Below are 13543 nucleotides of genomic sequence, written 5' to 3'. Positions count from 1 at the left end.
GATAGAGTTCATCTGTAGACATTGCATTGTTAGGGAAATTCTTGGAAAACACTAGCGCAGGGAAAGGCAATGCAACGGGACACAAAGTAAAACATCTATGCATTTCCTGCTTTATGAGAGAAAACCTTTTATTGTGCAGAGTGCTTATCTGTTAAAAACCACTAAGATGAGGTAATAAAATATATATTTTGAAAATAAGCTTTTGCCTCTGCTTATTTGTATTAGATTTCTCTCTCTCTCTCCATCTCTATGTACATTTTCTACAGGCTACAGAAGCAGATTTATCATTTGCTGAGCAGTAGGACAAATCCATTTTACTCTGTGTTCTCAGAACAGAGCAAAAGTGGAGTTGAAGTCATCCATAGATGGAAAAAAATTAACTTTATGCTGGCCCCCTGAGCACCTTGTTAGAAAAACATACTTCTAGGAAAACAAAAATGATGCAAAATCTAGATGCAGCCTCAAAAACATTTAACTTTAATTTTCCAGAACAAGCTGGATAAAATGCTAAGTTTCTAAGAGTGTATTAGGTTGCACCCGCTCCAAATAAAATCAATCCAGTCATTATGCTTTTCTTCCTCTTTTTTTATTTTTTGTCTTCATCTTGGAAATAGGCTACAAAGCTTGCAGAGAATCTCAGCAGGATGCCAACTCATTTTAACCTAGCTCAGCAAGATACCCATTGGAACCACAGTAGAAAATATGGATTTTGAATTAAAGATCAACAATTATCTAGATTCAGACTTATCTCCTTTGTTTTCTTCAGTATTGCCTAATTAGTCAAGGCTTTTATTCCTTTTATCTGTTATATGTGTCTTTTACTGGTGGTGTCACTTGTCTGCATGAGATGGAAGCAACAAAGCATACAGAAACAACTGCACTGAGAGGAAATAAATATGTTTTCAGCAGTGTCCAGGCCCTTTTGGGTGGATGCAAGAGGGGTAACAAGGAAGGCAGAGATCTGTACACTGTTGTGGACATAACTCCCTCTTTCCTAAGCCCTTAATCAGGCAGAGGACAATTAACCTTTCTCTAGTCACAACTACATCTTTTAAATTACATTAATAACCCAGGCAATATGAAGATTTAAAATAAAATGACTTGATTAAAAAAACCCAAACCAACAATAATAGCTTCTCATATAGGAGCACACACACATGGCACTTACTCTGTGCAAACTTAGGAGGATTGTCATTCACATCACTGAGGGTAATTGTCACTGTTGTAGTTCCAGAGAGTCCACCCATATGTCCTCCCATGTCCTTGGCTTGGATGACCACAAAATATTCTTCTTTGGCTTCTCTGTCCATGTTGGGAAGAGCTGTTTTAATTATAGCTACAATAATGGGGGGGAGGAAACAATCAGGTACAGACACAAATTCAGTTTGCAGCTGTTTTTATGGATATATGCAAATATTGGTATACAAAAAATGTCAAAGGTCCAGTTAGGTTGCCTCATAATACAAAGAATGAAAAAGAATTTGAGATTTTGAAAAAAATTGTATTAGAGGCCACTTACCTTGATTTAATTAGAAGTGCACTGAAACTGTGGTTCAAAACCCAAGACTTAATCATAGCTGTGATACATATTTCTTTTTCATTCTATTCCTGACAAACTTCTTGGTGTCTGCCCTACCTCCCACAGAAACCCATCTTTTCCCCACAGAATTCCCAAACAGAAGTCAACCACATAGAAAGCTGACTCTGTGAACACTGTTAAACACATCTGTTCATATTGTTTAAAATAATTTAAACCCAAACCCATTATTTAATCTGCTACTATGTATATTGCAGGCCACAGCTGTACTCTTAAGCCTTAAACTGAGTGCCTAAATTTGAACAGAAGAAAGACAGACTCCACTCACTGCTCAAGGGGGTCACCTGTGGAATAGGAAGCTGCCATCACCTACTTTATCAGGTAAGAAGTTTTTAAACCTAGATAAATTCAATGATCTGCTGTATACCAAAATATAAAATGTCAGTGGGCTGAAGGAAATAACAACAATGGAGAGTTTGGTTAATTCTGGGGCCAGATCCACTGTAAACCCTATACATTTAGTGGACATGTAGTAGAAGAAATAATTATTTTTTCTTTCCAAAATCTTTCCACCTGTAATGTGCTAACACATTCACAATATGTATTGAAAGTGTAATACTAAATGTTTAAAGATAAATTTAAATAGTGCTCTTTGCAGTTTAGTAAAGTCCACCATAACCATAAGATCATAAGGGACTAAAGAAGCCCCACTAAACCTAGGGAAAACAATTCCAAATGTTCAATTGTAATATGGCCTTTTTTTTTTAATCCATTTTTTAAAAATTCCATTTAAAAATAGTGGCTTTTTTGCAGACACTGACAGTAACACAACAAATCTTTTGTTTTCTTTGTTGGGATTGGAGTAGCTGTGGAGACTTCATCCACCTCTTACTCTTTTGTCTGGCACAGGGTTGTACTAGCCAAGCTTTTTAGAAATGACAGTCTGGCTGAAATGCTGAGATTACCTATTCATATAGAATAAAGAAATTGTCTTTTTGCATTAATAGAGATGCCTTGTAGTAAATTCTAAAATTTACAAATTATAAAGAAAATGCTACTATTTATGAAATATCCCTTTATCTTTAACAATCTAATACTAAGAGCCTGATCAGACCTTCTTTTCATGGCGGAGGACCACACTAAGATCAAGGGGGTGTAAGGCATTTCTGATAAAGCAATACACTTCCTCCATAAACCACCAAATATAACATCAGAGCAGGCTTGGAACCTACACTCTTGTAATTTTTTTCCATGCAATATTTTTGGTTGTTGCCTCACATATTTTATAATTCTGCAGGAAAATGAAAGCTCTGCCTTACGTCTGCAGCAGCCAGGGCAGAGAAATCTTTTATTCCCAAGGAACTGAGAGCCACAGGAGGGCTGGGGTTGGAAGGGACCTCTGGAGATCAGCAGGTCCAGCCCCTCTGCCAAGGAAGGGTCACCTGCAGCAGGTGGCACAGCAACATGAGAGAGGGACAGGAAAACTCTCAATTAGTGAGTTTTTATTCCAGCACAGGTAATAAAAACCCACAGTAAGAGGGGTTTGGAGCTTCAAGGCCAATGGCCCAGCAGGTAAAAGTGCCTCAGGAGGGAGCCCACATTATTCTGCCACACACTGAAGAAAATGCTTGTGTTAAGTTTTCTGAGTGAAAGCAGGGGAACAATAAACCCCATTTATCAGATTTGATAGGTGCAAAATACAGTCAGTGAAAGAGTAGGGTCATTTCCTCCATGGCAGCCTGGATAAGGAAAGTAAATGATGCTTAATTCTAAAAGCATCTGACAGTTGTGGCTGGTTTGGACTGACTGGGTAACTACTGAAGAATAATAATGATGCATTCTGCAAATAAGTCTATTGTTATAAGTGAAATGACTCATAAAATGCATTCTAATGCAAACTTGGCTATCAGAATTTGGTTCACATTCATTTTTTTCGCTAATATAGCAGATCTAAATATCAATGAACCCTTATTTCAATAGGGCTTGCATTAAGTGTACTGTACTTTATCTCCATTATTTTTTTAGGCAGAGTTTCTATGTTTGTTTTGGTTTTTTAACCTAATTTACATAGTTAGCTCTAGCCTACAGATGAGTTGTATCAGATGCCATATTTTGTATTCTGCAGTTTCCACTGAGAAAAGTCGATTATTTCACTAAATTGATGGTTTTTCCCAGACAGGTATTTTAATTTGTCTCTTGATGTATTGAACAGTTTAGCCCCTGCCTATGGTTTGAAATATATCAGGCAGATTGAATACCTTCAGAAGTGCCAAAATAGAAATTTAAATTTTGGCTTTTAAGACACAAAAATGTTGGGGTTCTTTTTTCTGTATAAAGGTACTAACACAAGCTGTTGTTTCAACAGTTTTATACATATCCACTGTCACAGACCATAAACCACCTGCCAGAAGCTGAGTCAAAGTCAAGTTTCCATTTCAAACACAATAAAAGGCTAAAAAGAAGTTTACTATTTAAATTACTGTAAGAGGAACTGCAGGTTTTTAAGAACCAAATCTATCCAAATTACACAGGCTGATTGTTGCCACTACATTCAGAATCTATAGAATTGTGGTCAGCAACAGGCGAGTGCTGATACCTCTTAGGAGGCAAATTTATAAACAACAAAAAGCTCCATCCTCATCTACCATGATCAAGACAAATACAGGCTAGAAGAGTTCTGCATGGAGAATCTCAAGGATATTTATTTGTTCTTTTGCTTTATTCACCAGTCCTCAGGCCAAGCTTGCAGGAAGCACTGGAACCATCTGTTTATTTTTAGAACACAATCCAGGCTCACCAAATACCAACACACACCCAGCACACAGAACATTAACTCACTGAGCATTCAACCTGCTCTGCTTCAGTTCAACCCAGAAACAAATGGAGAATAAAATCATAATCACTTTCAGCATGCAGTGATGGATGAGAAGGAGATGTGCCAAACAGGGGTAGTTCAAAAGCGAGAGAATTACCATAAACTAATGTAAGGCAGGTAGATGCCTGCTGAAAGATTGTATTCAGAACAGTTATCAATGCCTTACTGTCAAGTGGAGAGATGGATGACGTGGTTCATGGGGTTTGTTCTGCTTCTAGAATCATTCAATATTTCCTGAAAGCCAGAAGGCAGGGAGAACTTATCAAGCCTTTCAGATGACACAAAGTTGGGAGCCATTGCAAGTACAGGAAGAACAGGATTAGCGTTCAAAACAATTTTCACAATTTGGAGAGTCTAAAATAGCAGGATGCAACTCAATTTGGCAAGCAAAAAGCATTTTGTGTGAGGGAAACAATTAACTTCCCAATTACAATAGAGCAGATGACTCACAAGACAGAAGAGAATGTGGAGTCAAAATGAGCTGAATGTGAGACAACAGCAACTTGCTGATAAAAGTGCTCAAGCATTTCTTGGTATATTAGTTAGTATGTTATGTGCAAGAAGTGTGGAATAGTCTTTCCAGTGCACTCACACAGGTAAGGCTGCAGCTGGAACAGTGGGTCCAGTTTAAAAAAAAAAATATTGATTTATATAGTCAGGGAAGTATATGGAGAGCTTTTACAGCCAAATATGTAAAAATTACTGGGAACTACTCTCCTTTTCTACTGGGGATAAGAGAAGAAATAATGGACCTAAAATATAACCCCAAAATGGGTTTCAGCTGCACCAAGAGAGAGTTTGGTTGAACATTAGGGGAGTACCCACAGAGGCTGCCTGTAGAACTTGCCGCGTTCCCATTCCTGCAAGTTTTTAAGAATGTATCAGTCAACCATCTGCCAAGAATGGGAAGGGCAAATCTGATCCTTTTTGGAGCCAATGGCACTCACTGCATTCTCACTCGAGGTTCCTTCCCTCCATAATGTCTAAGTCAAGGCTTTGTCTCCTTGTAGCCTGAAATAATTCCCAAACTTTGCTGCCATGAAAACATACACAGACATGTGGTACAACCACTGAACATGCACCCCCCAGAATTTCCCTACAGATCCTCTCCCTCAGGCTGGAAAGAACAGGAAACAGCTTGGAAGGTAAAGAAGTCAAGAAGCAAACTATTCCTTCCAAGCATGAAACCTCTAAATACTGAAGTGCCTTTTTTTTTTGTTTTTCTTTTTTTGTTTTTGTTTTTGTTTTTGTGGCTGAGTTGCTTTTCCTGAACAGTCCCACTGCAAATAAAGCAGCTGCAGAAGGGGATTTACTTTTGCAGTGGTCCTGACTGCACACCCTGAGCAATTTGCACAATCTGCCTCACAACTTGAATCAGTTAAAATGCACCCCTGGGGACTACATTCAAAAACCCATTTGGAAGAATATCCACTGTGTCACTGAAAAAGTCCAGGGGAAAGGAGGCAAAGTGGCAGAGGCTGCAGCTCATGAAAAGAAAGAAGCAAAAAAAGCAACAGTAAGAAGGACCTGGCTTTCACTTTTGTCTCCATTTTTTTAAAGATCTCTTTATGATAATGCTATAAAACTATACATAATAATAATTGAGCACATGGAACAAAACCAAGCAAGCACTATGCAAAATTGGAACCTGCTCCTGAAAAGCCTTTCTCAAGCATCCCATTCATCTCACACATGCTTTGTGGAAGACTTCCTGCTATTTCAGCTTGAATACTTTGATACTTTGGAACTTTCCCTACTTCATTTTGCAAGAGCTAAGTAATTGCTTTGATCTTTCTTCCGTGCTAGAATCTTGGTGGAGATTCTTATTAAATATAACAGTCATTTAGGACCCAAACTCCTGAAAATCAATCCTGCAATTTCTTCAGAGCCATGAGTGGCTTCTGTATTCCCGTGAAGCACAGTGATCTCAGTGGTGTTTTAGCAGTCCATAAAAAATGTTTACTTGTAGACCTGTGGAAAACTTGAGCCACAATTTTAAAAAAATTAGTAGATCATAACTACCTTTACTCAAAGTTTTAAAAAACGTTGTTTGATTATGTGATACACGAATACTGATGCACTATTTTTAATTTTATTTACCTTTATCATAATCTCCTTAATAAGAATTATTATCAAATCTTCTAATTTCTTACTTTGTTTCTAAGCAAGACAGGAAACATATCTGCAATCACTAGCAATGCTGCCTAACTTTCTATAAAAGTTATTAATTACAGAAATTGTGTGAACTACATTCAGATCTAGATAGATTTCAAATCAAAGACATTAAACTCAGCAAAAATAATGACTAGCTAAAGAATCAAATGCTATATTACATTTCCTATTTCTGTGCCATTTTCGTATTTTCAATAGAGAATCTAATAGTGTACACATTTTATTCCAATGCTTATTTTTAGAAAGTGTATGGGAAGATGGCACTTTTTTGGTAAACAGAGAGCTCAAGGTTGAATATGGTTTTATTCATTTGGGTTTTTAGCCTAGGATTTATTGTCTTTTCTCTTCTAACCCATATTACTACAATCTTTGCAGTTTCTACCCTTGTTTTCATTCTGAAATAGACCCTGCAAGTTTCTTACTGCTTGTGAAATTACCTGCCGTTGTCTACGTGCACTCTGCTAGAAGTATATCCTATAGGACATGGCTGGATAACACCTAACGTTGCCTTTTTAATTCAGGTGAACTTGTCTCTGGGTTTAGAGAATGGGTTCAAAGCTTTCAGCTCTACTTACCAGCTGTTCCCTTTTCCCTGGGACCCTTTCATGGCATGGTGAAAGGATCGCTCTCCCACCAGCTGAGAACAAATTCTGTAAATAAACATTTGGCACTGCATTTATGACCTCGTTTCCTTAGGATTTTATTTGTAGCAATCTAATAGCTGTGATTACAACAGACACTTTACAGAAAGTAGCCTTGGATTCTTTTTCAGGTGCTTTCTAGCTCCAGCTGTGTAGTTCAAATTCTTCTCTCTAATTCAGGCCCTTGAAGCACATTATTTAGACATGTTGCCCGTTTTCCTACCCAGCATGAGCAACAGTCAAGTTCAAAGTACCTCACAAGCTTTCTAAAATGATAGAGCTATTGCTCTGAAATGCAAGAAATATATGTGGGATCAGCTTTTTTTGTTACTGCTATTATTTGATAAACTCAAGAAGCAGAAATCGCTTCTTTCCAAATGCCAATCTGCCTTGATCTTAAGCCACTCAGCTCTACCAGCTGCAGACCAGCAGAACTGTTTTCAAACGTCTTTGCAGTGATTTTACACTTACTTTATTAATCAGCAAGGACAGCTCCCGGTGCTACTGAAGGGCCCAATCCTAAATCCCCGATCCATAATAGCTGCACTTTGTACTTGGAGCTAACGAGCGAGAGCTGCGGGACTGACTGAGCTCTGCTCTGCCTCTGCCAGCCCAGCCCTCTCCTAATGGGCTGTCACCAAGACAACTCACAGGGCCACCAAACACCTCGGCACAAACACCTTGACACATCTCCTCGGGTTGCACAGACTATTTGGTACACAAAGACATGAAAGGACTCCCAGCAGTGTGAGAACAGACTCTGGCAGCAGCGCTGCCACAGCAGTGAGCAGCAGAGTGCTGCAGGAACCCTGAGTGTGCTGGGGCACACTGCTCCCTGGGAATGCTGCTGGGGCACACTGCTGCCCTGGGAATGCTGCTGGGGCACACTGCTCCCTGGGAATGCTGCTGGGGCACACTGCTGCCCTGGGAATGCTGCTGGGGCACACTGCTCCCTGGGAATGCTGCTGGGGCACACTGCTCCCTGGGAATGCTGCTAGAACCACACTGCTGCCCTGGGAATGCAGCTAGAATCACACTGCTGCCCTGGGAATGCTCCTGAGCCACACTGCTGCCCTGGGAATGCTGCTCTCTGGGCTCCATGGATCTGCACACACCTGCCTGCTGCTAGGGGAAGGTGTCCCTGCCATGGCAGGGGTGCAATGACATGAGCTTCAAGGTTTCTTCCAACCCAAACCACTCTGATTCTGTGATACTACCATTCTATGGAAAGGAGTTTCTACACACCTCTTGCTAAAGCACAACAACACCCACCCATCCAAGTTCATGCCTCTTTTTATTATTTCACTCAGGAGTTTACTTCACCTTAAATCTGCAGTAACTGGCACAGCCATGGCAGCAGCAGCAGTCAATAACACGAGCTGGAAAGCAGCAGCTCAATCCACCCTCTGACTCATGTCTAACAAGTACTTTCTCTACACTAATCCCATGAGGGTTTAGATCTAAAGTATTTAGAAGCTGAACTATTTAGGAAGGCTCTGTTGAACACGAGTGAGTTCTGCTCCTAGCAGCTCATTACTTTCCCGTTGCAGTAGTAGATTCCTTCCTGGACCAAAACTGTTTCCCCATTTCTCTCCAGCTTGAAGTGCTTCCTTCCTTGTCATTGTATCATGAGTAATTACAAAAACAGTCCCCATGTCTCTCTTTTATTAACACCTCTCAAATATTTGTGCAGTGATTTCATATCCTTCTTTAATCACCTCTGATCCAGTTTATACAAATTTATTTCAATCAATTTTTTTATTATAAGTAATATTCTCCTGGCCTTAGCTACCCTGCTTTGAACTTTCTCAGTATCTCAGCAGTGGTTTTGGGGTTTTTTTTTTAATGATGACAGCTCTTATCAGCCCTACACACAATATTCTGAGGGCACCTTGTACCACTGGAATGAACTGGATATTAACAACCAGACAGAAGAAATAGCCTGAACATCACAACCATATCTGTAACTGAAAAGGTGCTGGTTTATTCCCTCTTGCTCCCTTACCTGCTTCCATTCTGCTGGACTCTATTATAAGGTCCTAATGGAGGCAAGACTGCAAATTAAAATAAAATATTCAAACCTGGCTTCTGTTGAGTGAAGTTTTCATTCCTCCCAGGCCTATTCATTTATGGTCTGATTTCAGGGATTCAACACTGTGGACCAGAGAGGGCCACACACTAAATTAAAAACTCTGCTGTTTAAGACATGGGCTCTTCCAGCTGAAAGTTAAACCAGGTCTAGGGGAAAACCCCACAGTTATCCACTCTCCAAAGATATCCACGTTCTATTAGGAGAGTCTTCATCTTTCTGGCTCTGCTGACTTTCCCACCCATCTCAGTTTTACCTCCTTGAGCCTTGGCTTTGTACCAATGCCCATATCCAAGATGGCAGTGCTTAAAAGCTGTTATTTTTCAGCCAAATTAAGTGTTTGTGCTCCACTGATCCCACGTGCCTTCCATTGCCAGTAGGGCTTTGCTGTAATTTGCCTTCTTCATGTAACTATATTTCAGGTATGTGTAGGAGTGACATTATTTAAGTTCATGTGAAATGTAAATAAGTCAGACACAGCTGAAAACGTGTTTCCTCTGCCATCCCTATATTGTAGAACATAGTGTCACTTCATATTACTTTTCATTATGATAATCTTATTTTAAAGCTGACAGTCATGATTTAATATCCTTGAAAATGCTTAAAAGTGAGAAGTGTGCTCCAGCTACTTTTAGCAGTCTTAAGGAACCCCCTTTCCCAGCATTTGTATTGTCATCATTCAGATTATAAGAGAATCCATACAGCTCCTGTGCCTTTATAAATAAAACACACTAGGCAGGGAGCCTGGCATCACTTACTGAGATGGAACCACAATGATACAAGGAATATATTTCTGCCCACCATGAGTTTTGTTACTAATCTGATGCCATCACATTGCAAGTTTTGGCTCTCACAGAAAAAAAAAAAACCAAATCTGTATCTTTGTCATGTATTAATTATATTCACCCTCTATCCAACAAACCAGTGGTCATAACAAAATTCACCTACAAAAAGCAAAACATATTCAGAACAAGCCATCAAAAAAGCATTTATCCTAAGCCACATTCGGAGCACTCAGTGTAAAATAACTTCCAAATAACCTCCTTTGATGTGTCTATAACTCTTACACAAGAAATTGCAAACCAGAACTGCAGCAATATATGCATTTTTCATCTCAGGTAATGGAAAATTATTGTTTTATGGGTCACTCACCAGCACTTGTTTCTTTGTGCCCAGCATTATAGAATTGTTTCAGTGGGGAGACTGAGTAATGTGAGTTCCAGCTGAGAGTGATTCAGATATGGGCACTGCCAGCTCCTGCCAAGGCAGGAGGAACCAAAATGCAGGAGAGCAAACACCTGATTTCCTGCCATTTACCCTCAGGTGTGACAACCCTTCCTCAGCACAGGCACAAAGCCACACCCCGCTCCTCTGCTCTCTCTTTTTGCTCCGAGGGTTACAGAGGCAGAGGAATCAGGAGGCATGGTTGGGATCATTCCTCATGGTTCAATCTCCACCTGCCATTAAAACCAAGCAGGAAGGTCAGACAATCCTTACTCTGAGCCAGGAAAATCAAAAATTACAGACAGTACTGCCCTGGTGTTGGTAGCTGCAGAGATCTACATTTACTCTTGGTTACTAAGAAACATGACAAAAGGCCAGTAATCTAGAAAAACTGTAAACAGATCAGCTCTCAATGGCTATTCTTTTGATAACACTTGATACACTCCTATGAATGACAGAAGATATTTACTTTCTGAAGTGGATCACTCTCACACAGCCCATTTCTTGAAATGCTGATTCCATTTAGGGGAAGACACAATATCTGTGCTCAGAAACAATTCTGCTTCAAATTAACTGAAAAGGCTTTCAACTTATCAGGGCACTAATGAAGTGTAACCACAGAGAAAATGCAGTTATACACACATCCACATTCCCTCTCACACCCCCAAAAAACCCCAAACAACCCTCAGACCCTAAAATATGTACCACACTTGGAGGATCATCCTCAGGTTTGATTTGTTTGGGGTGATATACTAATATACCTGCTCTGCTTTAATTTGTACACCATCACAAACAGTATCCAAACACCTTCCCACACAAAAACCTCCCCTGAGAGTCCTGAGGACTACAAGATAATGTGTTTTCCTGGCTTAGCTACTGAGAGTTGTGATGGTTCACATTGCAAAGATTGGACAAATAGAAAGAAACAATCTGCACACTTCGTATTTGCTTTGCTTGGACATTTTGGTTTAGAACAATCTTCTTCACCCTGTATATGCAGCTGCAGCTTCTACATAACAACCTGCATCTGGTTGGATTAATGATTAAACTTTCATGTAGATTTATATTTTATATACCCTAAACAAAGCAAAGTGTGCTGTTTGGTGAGAGCAGGATGGTGATCCCACTGCAGATGAAGCAGAATGGGATGGCAAAGAAACAGGGAACAGCCTCAGCACAGAAACCCAGTCAGAGTGAATTAAAGAACATAACTGATGTCCTCCACAGATCTAGAAAACTGGGGGACCTGAAAACGTTAATTCACTCAGAAGCAGCTCCATAAGATGAAGCCACGTGGGGACTGTGGCCACAGTTGAATTCTTTGTCATTGAATTCCCCTTAGACACTAACATGTCATTTTCATGGTAACTGAACTGCTCTGCAAAGGAATAGTTGTAGCTGGAAATGAAGGGACGAGGGGGGATTAATGCCAGTGAAACAGGAGAAAAACCCTGATTTTCAGGTTCACCAAGAGGCTTTGGAGCTCTCTCTGGCTTTCATGATAACAGGAACCGCTTTCCTAGGTGAGGAATAGTTATTTCTTTGGATTGAGCATTAGGGTTTAATGCAGTACAAATAAGAAAACTAAGTAAAATGAATTTTTTTTTTACATTTGGAATATTTCTTTCAGGCCATTTTTCTGTCAAAGAAAATCTGCGTAGGTGGAGAATGCACTTCTCAGCTCCTTTAGGAAAGCTGACGTGTTCCCATGCTAAGGCACTAACTTTCCCAAGTAGGAACTGAGAAAAACTGTACACTCAATTCCCCTCTAATTAAGACAGCTCACACAAGTTGTTACTGCATGCAATCATTTGTAATATTTAAGAAACCAAACAGTATATTTTGATACTTGATGGTCAGCGTTGTATTTCGATTTGATTATGACAAATGAGCCACAGGAACTAAGGGCCTTCACTAATAAACACTCTCTTAACACACTTATTTTTGGAACAAGCTGCTCTTTTTCCATTGTACTGTGCTAGAATTTTTCTCTGTAAAACTCTATTTTACATGCAGTGTAAAAATAAAAGGCTGAATCACATTCCAGAGATCCCTTTCACATTCAGGATAGCTGTCCTTCAACCAGAAAAATCTGCTTTGGACTAATCCATTAATATTTATTGATGCACACTACTTACATAAAGTCCCATAAAGTTAGGGAATTTCTAGGAATGGGAAATAATTTTTCCATGCAATTTCATCAGAAAGGTTTCAAGAAATTCCAGCTTTTAAAGATTACAAGAGTGCTGTGTTTAATGTTGATGAGAAAACATAGTTCACTTAATCTATCAAAATCATCCTTTAATAATTTATCTGAGCATTTTTTTTATAGTTTTGTTACTCTGCACAAGGACAAGAATTTGTACTCCTGCTTTACTGCTTTGCAGCTGTATAAATTCAGGTGGATATTTGTATGTTTTGAAAAGAGTTTTCATTTCCTTCTCCTTAGGAGATCACAGCTGCTTCACTCACTGTGATTTAAAAGGATTTCTAGTAATAGATGACAGTATATTAGCAATTATCAAATCACCTTAAAACTTGCTTTTTAGACATAACTAAATTAATTTGCTATATGGACAACCAATGTACAGAAAACAAGAGGAAATGGATTTATTGGCACTTCTTTCAGATGACTTTCAAGACTACAAAACCACAGAGAAATAGTCACCCTAAATGCATGCTAATAAAACTTCACACCAACACTCATGATTGATACTCTTTGTCTCCCCAAATTGATCCAACCAGTCAAGAAAGAAAAAGAATTTTCAATGAAAGCATAAAATATATTCACTGAAATTCCCAAGCTAAACTGTATGCTGCAGACTCACACTGAACATTACATTATGCTCCTTAAACCCCTCAGGCCAAGCCCTGCATTCCCTGTGCAGTTTTGTCACACAGCTCCTCCTCTGCCTTCAGTGCTCCAGTAACTTCTGTGACATCGCCACCACCTTCACCCCACCACCATTAATCCCTGTTCTCCCTGTGTTTTTCCCTGAGACAGG

General features: G+C 39.4%; 1 protein-coding gene across 2 annotated transcripts in view; it reads right to left on the bottom strand.

The window, feature by feature from the left end:
- Positions 1–13543, bottom strand: part of CDH8 (cadherin 8) — a 150998-nt gene that overhangs the window by 64592 nt on the left and 72863 nt on the right. For both annotated transcript variants that reach the window (XM_041468649.1, XM_041468650.1), the window contains one exon: positions 1169–1336. In XM_041468649.1, the coding sequence (XP_041324583.1) occupies positions 1169–1336 (168 nt within the window). The remainder of the gene's footprint in view (positions 1–1168; positions 1337–13543) is intronic.

This window comes from Pyrgilauda ruficollis, unplaced genomic scaffold, assembly GCF_017590135.1.
Source record: "Pyrgilauda ruficollis isolate IOZ18807 unplaced genomic scaffold, ASM1759013v1 scaffold223, whole genome shotgun sequence".
NCBI classification, from domain to species: domain Eukaryota; kingdom Metazoa; phylum Chordata; class Aves; order Passeriformes; family Passeridae; genus Pyrgilauda; species Pyrgilauda ruficollis.
This window is presented reverse-complemented; position numbering and strand designations above follow the sequence as displayed.